General features: G+C 36.1%; 1 protein-coding gene across 1 annotated transcript in view; it reads left to right on the top strand.

The window, feature by feature from the left end:
* The window catches only part of BANK1 (B cell scaffold protein with ankyrin repeats 1), a 382288-nt gene that overhangs the window by 219137 nt on the left and 146817 nt on the right, over nucleotides 1-16334 (top strand). The window contains 1 exon segment of the mRNA XM_032460712.1: nucleotides 9609-9805. Coding sequence (XP_032316603.1) covers nucleotides 9609-9805 — 197 coding nt within the window.

The following is a 16334-nucleotide window of genomic DNA, read 5'->3' on the forward strand; positions in this document are numbered from 1 at the left end:
TTATTGTCAAGATGATTTAATATCTTTTAAAGAATAAATGAGGTTCAAGACTATAAGAAGTCTTTAAAAATGCTAAATACTCCTTACTAATGCAATGAAGCACCTTTGCCAGATGCTTTGTTGATTTACTGCTTGGTCGTACACAGTCCTTGGATTTCCATGTGAGACCCATTCAAATGCCAGTGGGTAGCTTTCTACCTGTAAGGCATGGCCTCCTGGCGGAGCAGCCGGACCTCAGATCTCAACCCAGCTCATCCGGTTCCCACACTCTTGTTGTTCAGGTCTCCTGAATCTTCCTAGGCTCTTTCCTGGCTTCTTTCTAGATTCTTGTTTCCTTTGTTGTTAAGAATCAGAAGAGACAAAATAGGTGATTTTCAAAGGTATTTTTAAATGAACACAGAGGAAGAGAATACACATGGATATACAAAAAGTTTCTAGAGGTTTCTTATTTTAACCAGAGGTTAGCCACGGATTGGCTGAACATGGAGCTTAAATATGGTTAAAAGAGTGGAACAGCCCCACTCTTTTTATTACCTCATCACTGTCTGGTTTCAGTAGTGGAAAGTGGACTGTAAACAGACCTGTTCAAATGCTGTGAGATTGAATTTGAATTGATACCAATTCCAAGAACTACTGATAAGAACTACACATGCCTCTTTGCTTCCTAACATTATCTCCAGACGTGGACTCCCAGCTTCCGGGCTGCTCACTGTGCCCTCATTACCTACCTCTGTCTTGTTCTGTGTGTTGCCTCATTTCTCCCTGGCCAGTCCTGAGCCAAAGCCATGGATAATAAAGTGTTTCACACTGTGTCCCCAAATACTCCTTTTCTAAGGCCAGACTGTCTTAATGCCAACCTGTCACATGTTCTGCTGCTCTCCTATTACTCATTCTTGACACCAGGTACCTAAAATCCCTGCCTCTCAACTTCATTCATCGGTTATTACATTTCCTTCTTTCTGTTTTCCTATTTCTCCTCTTATTACTGCTGCTGCTAATATTATGGTAGAGTCTATCCGGGTATTCAGTGAACAATGAACTGTTCCTGGATTCAAGGTTACATGCTCCATTCATTTCTCATGCTTCTTATCAATTCATCATTCAGATGTTTTGCACGCCAGAACATCCATCTCCCAGAACTCTATTTTTATAGTTTTACAATACTCCAAAATATTAGACATAGTTAAAACAAACTGTAGAATCTGCACCAAAATTAAAAAGATGTACAGTGACTAAAACGAATTTATGTTACCTGTGAAGAACAGAGAAAGGACTGACTTTAACCCTAGGTTTTTCCTGTTGTTTTGTCCTAAGCCTGACAAGTGGGAGAATAAACAAGTCAGGATAAAGGCCCTAGCACTGCTGTCTCTGCCTCCAGGGCGGTTGCCAGCATGGGCTCTAACCATGCCCAGTGTGGATTTAACTGATCCTGATAGACCCTAGACACAAAAACAGCCAGGGAGAGTGCCTGAGAAATCATGGACTTGGAAGTTCACAGCTGCTTCTTTCAGCCCCAGGCCTTTTCCAGCCTCACCCCGAGGAGCAGTCCACAGGACTGCACTCAGGGCTTCTGTAACTGTGTGGAAGAAAGAAGGATGGCACCAGACTCTGGAAAATGCCTGGTCATGTTGCAGTAGGAAACCAGTTCTGATCTCCCTCTCCAAAAGGGAAAAAGAGCCTCTCAATTGCTTTAAAATGCAGCTGAATCTCATTTTTTTTTTTTTTTTTTTTTTTTTTGCTAATCAGTCAATGCATAGCCTTGTTTTATGTGTGTTTCTATTTAAAGACACATTGTTTAACATACATTTTAAATTCATTAACATTAAACTCATCACCAATAACATGATTCATTCCTGAATGAAGCTTATCTAACACATGTCTTTTCTCCATGAAGTGTGTCACAGCCCTATTGTGCTTGTGAACAGCAGACAGCACTTCAGCACTATGCCAGGGGACCACTTTATAACAACTGAATCACCAACAAAAACAGAAAAATGTAAAAACTGCAGCACTACATAGACCATTGAAAGGACATTTGTTTACAGTATGAGAGCTGAAATAAGAAACCCAAGTGTCATCTTGCTTGACCTCAGCTGGGAATGTGCACTTCGTGTGGCTCACATTTTTCAGTGCTCTGCACATTTCCACAAATGACTGCAAAATTCCACAGGTTTTGATGTTCAGGGTACAAATAAGCTTTTATAAGTAAGCAAATTTATGAATAATTGAATTTCTGAATAATGAAGGTCAACTGTATTTGTATGGAAGAATATATTGGACTTAGGTATAATATCTGATTGAACAAATATTATTGTCCTCGTTTAATGGTTGAGAAAATTGAGAGGCAGAAAGTTCAAGTAGCTTGTCCAAATTACATTAGTAAATGTTAGAATTAGGATTTGGTGCATACAATCTGATTCCAAAGCACTAATATTTAAGCACTTATGACACAATGTTACCTCTCAAAATAAATAAGTATTAAGTTTTAGAATTTTAGGGTTTAAAATAATGAAAGTTGTTATCTTGAACTTTATTTATTAAGATGAAATCAAGATTCACTTGAATATAATGCTGATTAGGAATTCAACCATTTTAACTAAAACATTTGGGAAAAAAAGAGTTATCTTATGTGAAGTTTCTTGAGCAATTAAAAAAGAACATACAAAATGAGTACGGCCTTTTCTTTTAGTATTAGGAGAATATTTTAGAAACAAGAATGTAATTGCAACCATTAGTGAGGTGAATACAAAATGAAAGTTAACACTAAAGTATCTCTCTAAGATGTACTTCCCACTCTTACACTTTTTGTGGTATGAGAGATAACAAACTGCACAAAAGGGCTTTAATGCCCCATTGTTTCCCTTATGCATTTTATTTAATTATCAAGATTTTAGAAATTTGATAATCTTGGCAGTATTTTTAGTTCCTTGAAATTCTAACTAGGATTATATGTCCCCTATTTCAGCAAGATGGGAAGAGTGACACCTTACATGTAGCATGTGTGCTCCTCCCGTCACAGAGCAGTCAGATGCATAAACCCAGCAATGCTCTGTTTTACAGATCCACAGAAATACCAACATTTCATCAGACTCCAGATCCTGTGATGAAAGGAATGAAAATCATTATCTTTCTTCAACCTTCACAAATATCATCCTTACTCCTTTAGTTGATATCTGATTAGCATCCAGGGACAATTATCCTAAAGCCATCTGTGGCATGGCCTCGAGCCCAGAAGAATATCATAAGTCCTACAATTCTGACCCCAGCCTTACAATTTTATAAATGAAGAAACTGAGGTCCACAGAAATGAAGGAACTTTCCTAAGCACCACAGATTCAGTGGCTGAGCTGGGATTAGAATGCAGATCTCCTGACTTTTTATTTCTGTTTGTTGTGTGCTTCATTGTTTTGTCCTAAAGTGGCCGCTTGGTCATCACTCGTTGAGTAAATAAAGATTTACTACTCCAAACAGTGATACAAGAGAACACTGGATTGCGTGGTCATGCACTTTCAGTTTGCATACTCATCTTACTTTTAAATTATTAAGGTTATACTCGAACCCTGGGTATATTCCCATTTTATTATTCTTGTGAGCAAGGTTAATCTTTTGAAAGCTTTAGTTTGATAACTTCAATCTAATTATTGGCCATCTTTTATAGGGATTGTTTTGAACTGTTAAAAGTGGCTCAGCCCAAACAAACATGTAACTTGATATCTCTACTGTGTGCCAGCTCACCTATTCATTTTTGTTTGCAAAAACTAATAAGATTGGATTTTCACTGAAAAATTCCCCTGCCAGACATTTAATTCTCTTCTTCCGAAATTATCATTTGAAAGACATTGGCTGAAACAACTGAAAACTGAAAATTTATTTTGTCCAGGGAAAAAGTTGAAAGCAAATTGGCCACACCTTCCTTAGTGTGAGTTGTTGCTTCTTTATTTACACCTTGATAATAGAAACAAATACAATGAATCTTGATTAATTAGATGAAAATTACCATGAAATGAAACAGATGTATGCTGCAGATTAAGCACAATCTGAAAGTTTTTAAAAATATCTTCTTAAGGAATCTGTTATTTAAATCTAATAGGTAAAGGTGGCAAACTGCAAAACAAATACTGTGAGTTTAAGAAAATAATTAGAGTATAAGCTAAGACTCATAGGACTTCTGCTTCTGATTAAGATGTATAACAACATGAGTCTATTTGTTCTCATTGTAACAATGAGAACAGGTAAGAAGATCTTCAAAATCACAGTTTCTTTTTTTAATCCAGCATAAAATGAATGACAAAAGAAACTCAAATGAACTAAGTTCCAGAAAGGGACAAGTTCTTCACAAAAGAGAAGAAGTTCATGACTGTCTTCATCCCTTACAGAGGAAAAAGAAAAGAACTCACTATAAATGAGGAGTAAAGAGAAGCCAGCTGAGCATTTAGCAAACTTTAATGGCTGTATTTAGGCTAGTGTGGTGGACAAAAGTCCCAAGGAGCCCCAGTTACAGAGTGGGTTTGCATCACCCACCAACTCTCTTTTGTAGTCTGTCGTAAGTGCACAGAGCTAGTATACCGATGACTAGAGGAAGGGAGGAAGGCTGAGAAAGATCCTTAAAAACCCTGAGGATCAACTGGTGACTGCTGAGGAGAGGGAATGGGACAGGGTTACTGAGACAGATCCCATCAAAGCTTCTACCAGATGGGAAGTGGCAGCAGACAGGTTCTAAATACCAAGAGGCATAGAAGTGGGAAAAATGCCTCCGAGCTATTGGGATAGTAAGGAGTCTACCTTAACTGAGTGTATTCAGAGGCCCCACAAAATCTGAGAGGGATGTTCTGATGTGAAAAATTTTGGAGACAGGACTGGAGAGAAAAAAGACCTATCCAAAAGCTGGCAGCCAGTCTGTAGAGCAACAGAGATTTCTCGAGTCTCATCAAAGCTCACATTCCAAGCTGTGCTGAAGAAAGTTATGATCCTGCCGTCAAAATATTTGAGGCCAATGGTTAACTTATTCTAAGTAAAGCCACAAAATGACCAAGCTCAGCTCACCTGCAGATTACCATGAGTCAGCTCCCAAGGTAGTAGTCTGATTGAAGAAAGGGTGTGCCTTATTCTGGGGGTAAATATTATTTACTTCAGTCCTTTGGTACAGTCCTCAGCATGCAGTGTAAAACTACAAAAAACAAGAAGAGATAAGATGACCTATGGTCAAGAAAAGAGATAGGCTACTATATAAGTAGACACAGAAATGTTCCAGATGTTGAAATGAACAGATAGGAACATTACAATGACTATGATAATTATGTTAATGAAATCTATTGTAAAAGTTGCATAACATGCATAAAAGTTGGACATTTTATCAAAGTAATGAAAAATATAATTAAAAAACAAAAGGAAATTCTAGAAATATGCAATATCAGAAAAATTTTAAGCATTATATAGGCTTAATTGTAGAAACAACATAAAAGAGAAAGGAATTAGTGAACCTGAAGACAGTCAAAATAAATTATTCAAACTGAAAAAGAGGAAAAATTCAGAGTCTAAGTAAAGCCTTAAAAAAGAACAAGCTTAGTTCATCTGCATATTAATTTGACTCAGTTTTCATCCAAGCTCTATAGGATAATGTTACATAATCAAACATACGTGTTACTGACTTCTCTGAGTAAAGATGAGAGAGAACGAGGCAGAAAAATATTTGAAGGAATAGTAGCTGAGAATGATCTCCCTAGGAGAATATATACAAAAATATCATACCCACACACATCACAGTTAAACTGCTGAAAAGCAAAGATAAAGAGAAAATCTTAAAAGGAGCTACGGTGGGGGTTGGGGTAGGGATATGAGTGTTGAGGAAAGCACATACCTTACAGGAAAACAATTACAAGAATCACACCGGACTTCTCATCAGAGGTAGAGGCCAGAAGACAGTGGAATGCAAGAGTCTATGCTGTGTGATTCCAGTTGTTTGAAATCCAAGGTGAAATAAACTCATCTGTGTTGATAAAAATTTGACAGTAGTTCCCTCTGAAGTGGAGCATTGGCTAGAATGGAGCATGAGAGGATTTGCTTTGGTGACGGAAGCTTTCTTTAGCTGGTTTTGGGGGCTGGTTCCATGGGTGTATACAATTGTCAAAACTCATGAAACTCATCATCAGTGTATTTTTCAAATATAAATTACACTCTATAATTTTTAAAAGCCAATAGAAACATAGATATCTTTAAGCAAAAACATTAGTGATTGTGTGATCTAGAGTTAAACTAAGCACTGAAGAGTGACAAGGGGCAGCATGTAACCCTCCCCTGGGTCTCAGACATTATTTGATCAGCACTCATCCGCTGCCACTGAGTGAATGTCAGGAGAGAGGATAGCCTCCCCCAGCAAAGTTTTGTTTTGTTTTTCTTAAGATAAAGAACTTCCTCACCTTATGCTGTTGCAAAAATGCTTATTCCAGATACAGAGGAACCCATTCATATTTCAAATTCTCATCATGATTAAATCAATGTGAAAATAAAATAAGTGTGATTTTATAAAAAAGTATGATGCCTAAAAACCCTAAACTGGTTCTTAGCATAATCATGCCTTTATTGACATGAATGCCTTTATTGCATATGTAAATATCATATGTATATTAATATAATATGTGCACATACTGAGTATATTTAATTTAATTTGATGTTCTGCAAAAATAGTGCTAGAGATCATGCTCCAGTTAACACTGAAGTAGCTAATACAGCTCCTGTAAATCATTTCAATTCTTTAAAATGTTAACTCTGTCATATTCTAATTAAAAAAATACTTAAATTAGAAATTTTCTGGTTACTGATCCATGTGCATTAGCAGGCTGAGCATTTCCTACTTAATGAAAATAAGCAAGCCAAACCACCTCATCTAAGACAATGAAAAGGGTTGCTGTAATGATCACATTGGAGCAGGTTTGAAACTAAGCATTTTTTAGAGGACCAACTATTCTGGGGTCACTCTCTCAGGATGGTAAGTACTTGGGGATAGTGAAAAGAATTAATGACCATAAGGTTGGGGCAAAGGTGAATTAGGACAAGGATGTTTTATAAACTATTTGAGGCAGAAGAGAGAGAGGCAAGGAAACTAATATTTCGTGAGTGCTTATTATGTTTCAGATATCTTGCTGGGCACTTTTGATATGCTGTCATCTAATTATCTCAATAGCCCTACAAATTTGAATGAGACAGCTGGGCTCAGATACTTAGTAGCTTGCTGAATCTTCACATAGTGGATCTATGGCAAAGCCAGCTGCCTCTAAGCCCACACTTCTGTAACTATCATAATCTGTATTGCCCAAAGGATAGGAAGATATGGGAATTTAGAGGAAATACATTTCACCTCAACAGAAGTAGTAATGTCTAATGATGAGTGTTGTCTAAGAAGCAGGCTTCCTTAGGAAGCAGAGACACTCTTGTCGTCAGAGCTATAAAAGCAGTACCTGGAAAACCATCTCTTAGAGACTCTAGGAACGCAGTGCTGTTACTGGGCAGAAAATTGGAAGGGTGTTCTCAAAGCATCTTTCATGTCTGTGACTCCACAAAGCATTCCAGTAGATTAGTGGATTTTCATCTGTGTTAGAAATGAAATAAAGGAATGGTAAATAAAGAGCCAACCTTCAAACCTGTAATCCCCTATAGTATCAGCAGTATGATCTTAAACCAGCAGAGCTACTTTCTTTTATTTGCCAGAAAACATGCTTCCAAGTGTCAAAGACTGGTAAGAAATGAACCCTGAAAAACCATGTCCACTTGTCACAGTCCTTTTTATTCTTCCTGGTGCACAAAAAGTACAGAGAGTCTTAATGAAGTTTGTTGTAATTGTTTCTAATATTATATTACCTTAAACTTGGGGAATTTACTGACAGGGAGGTTGGTGAGGTTAAAAGGTGAATGTATTCCTATAATGATTAAACATTTATTTAATGAAAGTAATATTTTAAGCTGCATTAACAGTGATTTAAAAGTACACCAGAATGGCAATGTGTAGGAACAATGCATAAAGCATTGATTTGCAGGTGATGATGTTTTTCGTGCATTGTATGTTACTGATGTGGTAAAGAGAAAGATGACCAAGGGCATATAAAAACTCTGACATTTTCATGCAAATATTTTTATTAGCTTTGGTTGGATTTAATTATAGCAGAAAATTATTTTATAATGCATTTAAATGAAGATAAATAGAAAATTATTTCTTATTCCCTTTTAAAGAAAATACATTATTCTTATTTTGAAAATTGGTACCTACCTTGAAAAATTTCAGCTTTTACAAGCTCATCTTCATAAAATATTTGATAATTTTCAACTCATTTTACACCATATAAGAAGGGACCAGTGCATTTATCATTGAAATACAACCACATATTTACCTCTATCCATTTAGTTCCACATTTTGAAGGATAAAATTTCCTTACTATAAGTTTTTAATATGTCCTAAAGATTTTTGTTTAATTTCTGTTAAAAAATACAAACCAACAAAATAAATAATTTATTCAGCCCTGAAACATCCAAGTGAATTGAAAACTCAAGGGTTAATTCCCCTCTTTTTTCCTTTTTTGAAAAAAAAAAAATTTGGTCTACAAAATAGCGAAGAGGTAAATGAGGCCAGATTCACAATTTTCCAAAATATTATGAGGTGGTTGTTTTCATTGCTTTAGAATTTTGCTAGAAGAGAGTTGACTGTTGTTTTGATGGCTTTGTTTCTGTTGCTAAAGTTCTTCACATTCCTTGCTTCTGATAGTGCCATAGCTATTAAAGTAAGCTGGTGTGTAATTTCTGTAACACAAAATTTTCCAGCTAGGTGTGAAAGTGTAGAGTAATAACAAACCGTCAGTCATCAGGGTGTGTGTGTGTGTGTGTGTGTGTGTGTGTGTGTGTTTTATCATTGAGATAGTAGTTTACAGTCATCATTTTATAGTTATGCATAATTAATAATGTCTTCTAATTGATAGTTAATAGGTAAATATGCAATTCCAACTCCAATAGAATGTTGATATGAAATCTGTAAAATCCTGATGGAAATTTTCATATTAAAAGTGCCCACCTATATTTTCTGTTGCAGTTTTTTTTTTTTTTTTGAAAGAAAAATTTCACATAGAAATCTAACATAACCCCTCCAGAAATCTCATGTCATTTCAACTTCAAAAGGAAGCATGGCGGTAGAAAACACAAAAAGGTGTCATAGATGAACTTAATTGTTATTTAGTGTTTGGCTAATGTTGAAGTACATTGAAAAGGAGTTATTACAATGTAATGTTTTTGTTTTGCTTCCTTTTACATTTAGGAGGTTGATGTGCCTTTCTAAATTAAATTTACCCCGCAAGGAAGAGGGAGGCATGAATGCTAGTGAGAGTATTAGTTTATTATATATATTTATGTATATATATATAAAAACTAATATTTGCTGAAAGATGAGAAATAGAAAGGGGGTGAGTCGAGTCTACTTTGCTAAAACCATTGACGGTTTCATATATGCAGAATCACACTAAAAGTCCTGCTCTCCTTTCTGGGAATTACTTTTAGGAGTAGGTTGTGTTTGACTTTTTCTTATGGGGTTCCAGATATGATAAAAAATTATTCTATTCCTGTGCTTACAGATACATACTTCGAAGAACTTCCAACTCTTCTCCATTGTGCAGCAAAATTTGGCTTAACGAACTTGGCTAATCATTTACTTCAATGTTCAGGAGCAACCTGGGCATCTAAGATAAAAAATGTGGAGGGTTCAGATCCAGCACGTATTGCTGAAAGGCATGGGCACAAAGAACTCAAGAAAATCTTTGAAGACTTTTCAGTAAGTTTTTTTTTTCCATTTTATCTCTAAAATTCTATTTTTTATAAAATTTGCGTGTGTGTGTGTATGTGTGTACATGAACGTTGCTCTCTTGAAAATGATGCTGCTGAACAGCTAGTTTGTGTGTCTTTTGGTCCTGAGTCATTCGCTGACTTAAAAACTATTTTGCAAGATTAGTCAACTTGTTTTAATATTGCCATAAACCAACTCTGACTCCACACTCCCACCCCTGAATAGCCCTTTTTGAAACTTATCTGGGCTTTCTGGCTTCTAAACAGCCTGTTCAGTATTAGGTAAGAAGGAAATGAAAACGTATTACTTTTCCTCTTTTGTTCAGAAATCTAAGTAAGACACTGTTAGGCACATGAAATGAGATAAGTATTTATTAGGTTTAAGGAATACATTTTGATAATCTACCCAATAAAAAGCTGATTCGTGTTGCTCAAGTTTGTTTCTGGCATGTGATTCCTTCTCTGTTAAGTCCCCAGTTCCTTATTGTGTAGGTTGAAGCCCCAAATTTCAGAACACCCTTTGAAGGATACTAGTTTTATACGAATGCAACCAAGAGAAGATTTTGAAGGAGGGGATATTACCTTGGTACATAAAACACACTTTGTGTTTCCATAATCAACTTTAGAAAAGCAGTCGTTTCCTGTTTGTAACAAAGGTATGCATGTTTTGCTCTAGAGTGAATTACACTTCTGATGGCTCTTAGGAAAATATAATAGGCAATAATTGTGTTGGTGATTATGTCAAAATTTGTCTTTGGATTTTCAGAAGATAAATAATTGTATCCCCAATGAACCGTTAGTAGAGAGCATTGAAATACTATGGATAGCTCTGGGTCATTTTAGCTTATACTCTGATTATTAGATTAAGACAATGTTATATTGGAATTCTAAAAATACCATCAGTATTTCTGATTTCCAGAGAGCAAAATAACAACCAATTTAACTTTTTTCCCCATTTTTAAGAAATAGCAAACAGTTATCAGAAGAGCCTGCATATTCATACACTGTGTAGAATCACAATAGGATATTTTCTGCTTGTATTTAAAATAAATACAGAAATTAAGTTTTGTAATAATGTTGATAAACTACTTAATTTTATTCTATGTCCTTCAAATGAGGAATAAGCATAATTTTTATTCCTGGAAAGGTTTTAGACAGTGCTTGTCACATATCTTATGAGTGTGTTCGTTTTAATCATTATCCAACATGTATAGTCATTGACCATGTGCAACGTGGCATCTGTCTCCGGTAAGTCAGTGAATCAATGCAGCCTTGAATATTGGCCCACAATACTGTTATTCATTACATCCTGGGTGCTCAATTCTCTACAACCTTATTCTCAAATTTTGACCACGGAGGGGCTTAAGATTTCCCCTAAAACATCCAGGGTTACTTTCTAAGATAACCCCTGATTTTCAAAGAGTGATGCTTCCACTTCTGGTTCTCCAGTGAGGACTTAGCTTTTAAAAGATGCAGCCACATGCAAACTGTACATTCTTCATAGGTAGCATAATACTGAATAATGAACGTAGATATGAAAGCAAGTATGAGGGTAGGATTTGATGGATGTGGGAAATAATTTTTTTCTCTCTCACATCCTCTGGGTATTTATACCTTTGTTCCTATAATAATAGCACTGATATAAGTTGATTGGTATCATTGTCTTTGGGTGACTCTTTACTCTTTCATAGTGGCTGCATTCTAGTTTTGCAAAGTTACACTTGATAATTATTCTATGAAATTTGTTAAATTATTTTATGTATTCTGTCCCTCTGTGAGCTGTCACATTTTGCCAGGATGTCTATAGCAGACATTCCCATTGTAGATAGGACAGATAGATCAATTATTTTGCAAATGTTCTGCTGTCATTTAGGAAGTGACTATAGCTACTGCAAGAGACAGCAGCTTTATAAGGACATTTTACAACTATGGATAAGTTTAGGCACAGTAATTTTGCAAGCTACCAAAGGTTTTTTGGTAAATGTATGGTTAAGGAAATGGAAACATATATATTAGGTTGTGATACACATGGAAAAGTATGTTTCCTATTGATTTATTCTTCTAGTTATTCTTCTAATTATCAGCTTAATTTAAAATAAATCCAATAATCTTATCTCCTTAAGTCAAAGTATCAGATAAACACATGTTGAAATTTTATACTATGAATTATAGTAGCTATGTCTTAAGAGTATATCTAACCTTAGTGGAGAAAAAAAATGTGCAATCTATATTGCTAAAATACTTTGTTTCTTTAATAATATTTACATAACTTTAATGTTATAAACGTTCTATTCTGATAAATCTAAGATTTTGTCACATATGCATTCAAATTTTCCATGAACCATTTTTCAGCTTGTTAAAAGGAATGGATATTCTTTGAGTTTGTGGCTTACAGTCTACAAGTTGACCATACTTCTTTACTGGAGAAACGTATATTTCAAAATTCAGACATGCCCCCGACTGATTTACTGATTTCTTCAATTCTTCCTAATCCCCTATCAGTGAAACATTGTTCATTGTAGGATCTCACAGGGAGTTACAACACAGTGAGGTTGGTCATCATTGAATAAAGTGGGTAGAAGGAAAAAGCCAATCATAATTTTTAAAAAATAAAGAGAAAAAGAGAATCATTAGTAAGCACTCGTAAACGAACAAGTGCCACCCATATCTTAGTGTTGGCTCTGTGAATAAGGAGAAGGAAGAAGGAGGAGGAGGAGAAAGAGCCCCTAGTCACATTCCTGACATTCCTCTATGGCACTTTTTACTTTGAAAGGTTAATAATTTGTGTGCAGTCTATGAACAGAGCTTTGTCATTATGAATGAGTAGCTTTCATGTTTTGAGAGTTATCTAGCTAACACCTATACTTGTTTCATGTCAGTACTACTGTAGCTACTAGTACCATATATTTCTATAAGCCATAATGTCTTTCAAATAAACTACTCAATTTTCAGTCTGAAAATGCCTCCTGAGATAATTAGTATGAAAGGTGGCTAGACAAAGAGCAGAAGCGTTGGTATTTAAATCCACAAGTGAACCACAATTTGCTTAATAGAATTCTTGAGGAAAATCAGACTATTTCAAATAACGAGTAGCAATATTGACAACTAATTCAGTCTTCTAAAAACTTGTCTTTTAAATCAAAAATACCTGAAAATTTAAAAATAAACTGGAAGTTGACCACAGGTTACAAGGTACTTTGTGATTTACGATAAAGTGTACAGCAAAAATGAGAATGTGTTTTAAGCAAAATAATAGAACTGGTATCTCCTTGTGTTATCTTTGGTATGTCATCCCATTTATCTCCATCAGTTTAAATCACTTAACAAAATGATTGCATCATGTGTAATTAGACAGAGAAATACATCCTCCTCTGTTGCCAGCTCTGGAATTGGAGAACCAACAGACGTTTACTAAGAACAATATCCAGATAGTATCTTTTTCTTCCACCACAGTGTTTACTCATGTAGTTTGGTGTATATATTAATAAGATCTTAGTCATAAAAATCTACATGAAAATTTCAGAGATAGAAGATCAACTTTCCATGCACTTTTCTCTAGCTGGCTTTTCAGGACTCCTAACTGAGAATCTTTCTGTTGTTAACGTCTGTGATGGAATTCTTGTGACATCCTGCTATCATTGACTGACTGACACCGCCGTTTGCCTCTGTGGGCAGTGGGTCAGCGTGTGTGTGTGGCGCGCGCGCGCGTATGTTAGAGAAAGATTGATTCTGTTGCCCTCTAGTGTCTGCCTGATGGTGATCTTGATCTTTTTCAAATGGTCAAGGTTTGGAAAGTACAGAAGGGGTGGATGTTGAAGCACCTCGAGTCTCCCTAATATAGGGCAGTGATTGACTGACTGGTGTAGGAACCTGTTATTCAGAAGTTAGGCTCTATATTTAGACCAGTGAACATTCACTCTTCCTGGCCCATTATTTCTCTCAGTCTCAGCTGTGCTCGTTTGGTACTTTATACACCCTTTTGTTCCATTTAATTTAGTATATATTGGAATATATTGATGTCATCCAGATGGCAGCATACCCTGCTTTGCTTATCTCATTGTTCTTTCTTATTATGTCTAGAAGCTGATAGGGCAATGCGCTCCCTCCGCTCCCACTGTCAGGTGGCCCCAAGGTGCTTAGCATGTGTTTACTCATTGATGGGACAAAGGCAAGTGTCAAGTTTAAGGATTTGTTTGATCTCACCCAATAATATCCTTGATTGGGTCCTGTGTTTAAAAAATCTTACTCATATTCTTTCTACATTCAAGATTTTTTAAAGTTTGGGTTTAGAGTATTCATAGACAAATAGCCCAACTGCTATCTTCAGCATATTTTTAATAGGCTAGCCTAAAATGAATTTTAGAATCCTGGCCTTTGTTCAGTATTGATGTTCTTTTAGGACTGAAGAAACTGGAACAAGTCACATAACTGCACTTGACTGCATGCATTACAAATTCATGTCTCAGTTATGCTTTTGGAACTACTTAGCTGTCTCTCTCTAAAATCCCATTCAATGCACCACAGCAGCACATTACAGAGTTTTACTCCTCCCCAAGTCCTCAAACCTAGTTTTCATGCCCTAACTCTGCAGCTCTAAACATCCTGTTACATTCCCTCAACTCTCTCCTCTTCTTTGTCAAATTTTTATTTTTCCTCCAGTTGTAGGGTCTTGGGGTTCAGCCAGATTGGATTAGAATGCTAACTTCATCAAATACCAAGTTTTCCTCCTTGGGCATCCGTTTTGTTTTCTCTCAGCTTCAGTTTCTTTATCTGCACATGGTAAAAATAATCCCTTACAGGGTGTTTTTAGGACTTGACAAAATAAATGGGAAAACATTAAGCATGTAGGAGATCCACAATAAATGATATTGTATCCACTTTATTTTCTTTTGATTTATTGTTATTCATATCAACTTTGGACCTCACCATCAGTCATACCCTCTCTTTCTCCTGCATCATTTATCTCTCCCTTTATACTGACTCTTCCCTGAACAAACATGTTCAAATACACACATGCACACACACACACACTCCCAACAATCCTGCTTTCTCTTTGATCTCTTTTCAATAGCAGAATTAATTGGAAGAATGCCTTTTCATTTCACTCATTTCTTTCCTCCATGCAATCAAAGCCTTGCATTCAGCCCACTACTGTAGTTGCTCTCTCAAAGGCATGAACAATCTACTGTCGATCGGATCTATTGGATTCCTCTCTGATGTCCTTTGACTCAAGCCTTGGCACTGGTTTCCCTGGCCCTTCCCTCTTCCTAAACCTCCGCTGACCTTTTGTGACTCCCTCCTCTTACCCCATTAGCTAAGGCTCTTTCTGCATAGTCTTCCCCTGTGACTGGTAGCCAAATCATTCACCTTCCTCCTGACTCAAGGTTCCTGTTTCAGTTTGCAAGCTGAATATGCCTGCATGGATCTGCCACAGGCCTCTGGATCTCAGCACACCCACATAACCCTCTTTCCTCATCCTGGTTGATGACATCATTATCTGCAGTACTGACTTGGCCTAAAACTTGAGAGTCATTTTCAACTCCTAATTAGATAGCCTCGGATGCATATACCATTTCCTATTTTTCAGATGAGGAAATAGACTTACAGAGATATAGTATGTTGCCCCAAGTCACCCAGCTAAAAATATGTCTGCCTTAACCTAGAACCCATTCACATAGCCAGCTACCTACCTGGGTCTAAATACCGGCTCTGTGATGTTCTAGCTGTGTGCCCTGAGTAAGTCACTGAATCTCCCTGTGCTTCAGTTTCCTCATTTGTAAAATGGAGATTATCATAACACCTTTTTTGGTACCATCGTTATGTTATGGCAAGTAAATGTAAATACGTGTAAAACCTGTACAAGAATGCCTGACAACAGCACTTGATAAAAGTTATCTATAATCATGTATTGTTCTTCTGTTGTTCAGTTGCTGAGGGAGTAGCCATTCTTCTGTGGAACGTTTTATAGTTTAAACTCAGTACTGATGAATTGTTACTTATTTTCTTTAATTGTTTTTCATCTCTGCCTCTCCAGTAGATTATGAATTATTCTATGAGGGCAAGGACAGTTTTATCTCTTTTACCACAGTATCCCTAATATCTAACAGAGTTTTGGCAAACACTGTGGGTTCGCTACCTATATGTTGGATGAATTAATCAACCAGTGTTGATTATATTAACTTTTCAGTCCCTGGAAGCAAATATCATGCTCTGTTTACTCCATATTCCTCATAGTATCCAACATCACATCTTCCAGGTTGTAGATAATAAATGTTTATTGAATAATAACAATAGTAAAGACTCTTATCCTAAGGAAAAAATTTTAAAGTGTCATTGGGATAAGTTTATCCAAGATCAGAAATAAATATTATTTTCTTGTAGTTCTTTAAGGGAAGTGACAATGGGAAAATGAAACTTGGATAAACATTAAGCCAAAAAAAATTCTTGTAGCTTCCTGGAACTTACCATTAGTGAAAGAGACATTTGAGGCTGTTCATTATCACAGTACAAGTGGTTTT

Source organism: Camelus ferus, chromosome 2, assembly GCF_009834535.1.
Source record: "Camelus ferus isolate YT-003-E chromosome 2, BCGSAC_Cfer_1.0, whole genome shotgun sequence".
NCBI classification, from domain to species: Eukaryota; Metazoa; Chordata; class Mammalia; order Artiodactyla; family Camelidae; genus Camelus; species Camelus ferus.